Here is a 4674-nt window from a genome sequence, read left to right on the forward strand (position 1 = left end):
ACCAGGGGCCTGGACTGTGCCGTGTGTGTATATGTATACATACGTATATATATATTTGACTGGTGTGAATATATAAGATAAAAATATAAATAAAAAAATATATAAATAAATACAAGTTTTTTACAAAAATATACAATATACAAAAATACTCCTCCTCTCCTTCTATATATATATATATATGTATATGTATGTATGTATGTATGTATATACACACACTCCTGTTCCTAAAATCGATGAGTCACACACTGAGACTGTGACTCAGCAGATCTTCGTTTCCCCTCAGGAAGTTCGTTATAAAACAGAAAATTAACGTCAGGGTTTTTTTAGAGTTCAACATATTTGGCCGAAAACAGTCGGAGCACGAGAGAGTAATTAGTTTTTTTTTTCCTGAGGGGTAAAGGGGGGAGAGAGGGAGGGGTGAGAGAAAAGAGAGAGGAACTTAGAGAGAGGCTAATATTAGAACTGTGTTCATTTCTGCTCAGTGGTCGACTTCAAAGGGACGAGCGAGGCCAGTGAAGAGAGAGAGAGAGAGTAGACCTTTGAGGACAAATACACTGAACCCAGCGTGACACACACACACACTCTCTCTCTCTCTCTCTCTCTTCAGTTTGACTGAACGCTGGGACATATTTTTTTATTAACGCCACTCGTGTTTTGTGCGACTGACTTTTTATTTTCTCCTGAAATCAATAGACGGTTGAATATCGATGGAGATGTGAAGATGTAAACAACTCAGCTGTGGTTGAATTCTCACTGAGACGGAGACAGAGTTTAGGTTCATTTTATTTTTCTCTCTTATAAGAAAAACAAATTGAAACAGTGAAGTGAAGAGGAGCAGCTCAACGTTTGTCTAAAACAAAAATGTCAGGAATAGTTTCAGTTTTAAAGTTGCTGAAATCAAAGCTTGATAACTAAGGGAAACTAAACGTTAGCACAGAATTACAGCTAAAGGTTAGCTGCCACGTTTGGTTTGGAGGTCGACCTCAGGAGAACTGAGTCCAAAAACAAACACTTCAGTGAAGGAAGTTCTCACTGCTGCGACCTGTTAATGGGTGAGTGAAGGGGTGAGAGCGAGGGAGACAGGACTGATGGAGTTGGTTGAATGTGGGGTTGAGGGGAGCAGGTGGAAATGTCTGCCCAAGGGGAGGGCAAGTGTACTCTCCTGTGTGTGTGCTCCCTCTCCCTCCCTCACTCCCCCTCTCCTCCCCCTCTCCTCCCCCTCTCCTGGGAGAGGCAAAGGGGATTTGGACCAGGGTCCCACCTGGGCCCTGTGGGGCCCCCTCCTCAAGAAGCCTGGAGAGAAGGAAGTAGAAGGAGAGGAGGAGTAATAGTGGAGTATTTTTGTAAAAAAACTTGTATTTATTTATATTTTTATATATATATATTTATAAATATATATCTTATATATTCAGACCAGTCAAAGTTTATACAAGTTTCAAAGAACAGAATCGAACACTTTATCGTCCTTATAAAAGTTTTATAAAAAATACTGTCATCTCAACAACACAGTCAATGACTGAATACAGGAAGTACACACAAGTACACACAGTACACACAAGTACACACAGTACACAAGTACACACAGTAAAATATCAACAAATATGTCTAGTTATGATCAGATGTAATAAAGTAAATAAACGGTGGATCTTCCTGAGACGGTCCAGGTCCAGGTCCAGGTCCAGGTCCAGGTCCAGGTCCAGGTCCAGGTCCAGGTGAACTGACCGGGGTATCAAAGGAGCATCAGTCACCGCTAGGAATTATGGGTCGTGGCTGCACGTTTTTGAGGACAGAAGATGTGTTTTGATTGGTGGAGACTAATAGTCCTCACCTCCGTCCGTCCGTCCTGATAATCCTGTTGATAAAACTGCAGGACAACGGGACGAGTATTTGTACTCTGAGACCAAACAGACATTTACTCTGAAAATATACTGCATTTCAAATATCAATCAGTCATTAAATATTTGCACCGGGGATTTCCTCTCTCTCTCCCCCTCTCTCTGCCTCTCTCTCTCACTGGTTATGACAAATCTTTATTTTAAAACAACACAAATATTTGTCTTCTTCAAATCATGATCCAGGACTTGATCTGCAGCTTTTTTTTCCTGTGGGAACGAGACCGTTTGTGTGTGTGTGTGTGTGTGTGTGTGTGTGTGTGTGTGAGCATCATCAGGCGGCACATTAACATGACAATGTCCTTCAAGTTTGTTTGCTCTCACACACACACACACACAACCTGATGGAGTGTGTTTACTCTCCGGTCCATCCAGAGCCCAGTCCTTCAGACTGATGAGAAGAAGAGAAGGTTCCACTGAGTTCTCCAGGACTGGACTGGACTGGACCCTGTGGTCCAACCGTCCAGTAGGGGGAGTCATCGTCCAAACGTTTATGTCTCATTCAGATAATAATATTTACATAAAAGGCAGGGGAGAAAACAGGATCAGTCAGAACCTGGTCCTGGACAAAGATCAGCTTTTAGTCCAACGTTGGTTTTCATTTCTAAGGTCTCCAGAAGATGGACTTTGTTCCTTTGATGTAGTTTATTCCTCTGATGTTCTTTGTTCCTCTGATGGACTTTGTTCCTCTGATGTAGTTTGTTCCTCTGATGGACTTTGTTCCTCTGATGGAGGTTTCTTCACTGTGATCTCATTGCAGACTGGCAGAAGACGGAGGCCCAGAAGAGACGGGAGCAGCTGCTGCTGGACGAGCTGGTCATACTGGTCAACAAACGGGACGCTCTGGTCAGAGACCTGGACGCACAGGAGAAAGAGTGAGTTAACGACAGACAGTGAAGCTGGAGACACAACTTAGTGACCTGGGTTCAGACGTACACACTGGACCACCGGGTCACAGCCTGTAGGGGTCAGTAACGGGTTCAGTCCAGATTCAGCTCAGAACATCCTGACATGATTGATTGACACCAAGTATGTGCTTCCTTCGGGACTCGAACCCAGAACCCTCCGTGTGTAAGGTCGATGTGTAAGACGTAAGGCATGCTAACCGCTAAAGTTTGGAACCAATTAAAGGCATCTTTCTGTATTGAGTTTTCTTGACCTAAGCCAACCTGGGGAGCGCGGACTGGTTGGGGTCAAACCTGATGCCTTCTGGTGGCCGTTAGAAATACTTTGAATCTCCATCAGACTCCGAACGGGTTCTGGTTCTGGTTCTGGTTCTGCGGCTCCACATCTGACCTTTTGAACTTTAACTGTCCGCAGGGCCGAGGAGGAGGACGAGCACCTGGAGAGGACGCTGGAGCAGAACAAAGGACGGATGGCCAAGAAAGAAGAGAAGTGTGTGGTCCAGTGACGGAGGAACCACCAGGAGGAAAAGAACCAAGAAATGTAGCCGATGAAAGAAGAGTAACTGAGTTCACGATTCCTGTTTTTTTAACACATTTCTCTCCGGTTGTTTTTTTTTTTTCGTTTATTTTCAGAGACTCTTTTGGAAAAAAAGAACTTTAAATTGACTCTGACTCTCCCACTCCTGCAGTGAATCTGTTGTTTTTATTTGAACTCGACGTTGACTTTGTTAAGAATGGTACCTGTGTGTGACATAATGACACTGACACCTGACTCTGTGTGAATGTGGTGAGAAATCAGTTCCAGGTACAGAGTGGACGACGGGTGTTTGTTTGGGTTTTATTTTTCTTCTTCTTTTTGTCCTGACTCGCTGCTGACACTTCAGTCAGACTTTTAAAAATATTACAACATCCCTCTTTCCAACTCTACCTTTTAATTATGTCTCTTTAAAAGTTTTTACCTGTAATAGGGGGCGACGAGGGGGGGGCGTGGGGGCAACAGGGCGGTTCGTAGAATCTTAACTTTCCTATCGCTTTTTTATCGTCTTGGCTTGAACGCAGTTTTACCAAAAGAAGATATGTTTTAAGAGGAAAATATAAAAAAAATATATATCATGTTGTATATTTCTCATCACTGCTCAGAACGATAGCTTTTCAAACTCTGGTTTTTGTTTTTGGCAAAACAAAAAAAAAAAGAAAGAGTTGTTATTGTCTTATTTATTGCTGGGTTTTTTTGTTTGTTTTTTTGTCCTTGATAAGCTGCTTGTACCTGAAGCTACATCACCATCGTCTCACACATGCAAACTGCTGCCACGGCTTTTTTTTTTTTTGGTTTCTGTGTATTTATTGTAGCTAAAGAGAAGAAGAAGAAGAAAAAGAAGAAGAGGAGGAGGAGGAGGAGGAGAAACGTTGAGTTTTTGCGAGATCCTGCACATCGTCCGGTGCAGTTTGTTCCTCTCCAGTGTGAACTTTTGTATCTTTATTTATTCCAGTGTCATAACCTGCAAGTTCTTCAAACAAATAAAAAAGAATCCTCCATGATTTCATTACTCCACAAAGACGTCAGGTTCCTCTGTTGGTTCCTCTGTTTCCTCTGGGTTTTTTCAGAACACATTTTTTTAATAAAAATCAAGACAAGAATAACCCATTCAGATATGTGGGATGGAGTTGGATAATGATGAAAAAAAGTATCTGTTTTTACTTCAGTTTCCTCCATGTTAATCACTAGGACTGTATGTTGGCAAACTAGAAAGCCCCTCCTGTTTTTGTTTGTTTTTTGTTTTTTTGATATTCACCATTTTTAATTACTATTTAAAAAATATAGAAATTTACAAAAGTTCTTACACCAGAAAATGTCTTATACCCCCTCGCCCCCCCCC

General features: G+C 42.0%; 1 protein-coding gene across 1 annotated transcript in view; it reads left to right on the plus strand.

The window, feature by feature from the left end:
• LOC103386938 (EH domain-binding protein 1-like) overlaps window positions 1-4353 on the plus strand; it is a 63030-nt gene extending 58677 nt beyond the window's left edge. The window contains exons 4-5 of the mRNA XM_008321382.3: window positions 2653-2767; window positions 3213-4353. Coding sequence (XP_008319604.1) covers window positions 2653-2767; window positions 3213-3303 — 206 coding nt within the window. The 3' untranslated portion in view covers window positions 3304-4353. The remainder of the gene's footprint in view (window positions 1-2652; window positions 2768-3212) is intronic.
• The last annotated feature ends 321 nt before the right edge of the window (window positions 4354-4674 follow it).

The sequence above is a fragment of the Cynoglossus semilaevis genome, chromosome 12, assembly GCF_000523025.1.
Source record: "Cynoglossus semilaevis isolate Cse_v1.0 chromosome 12, Cse_v1.0, whole genome shotgun sequence".
Taxonomy (NCBI): Eukaryota; Metazoa; Chordata; class Actinopteri; order Pleuronectiformes; family Cynoglossidae; genus Cynoglossus; species Cynoglossus semilaevis.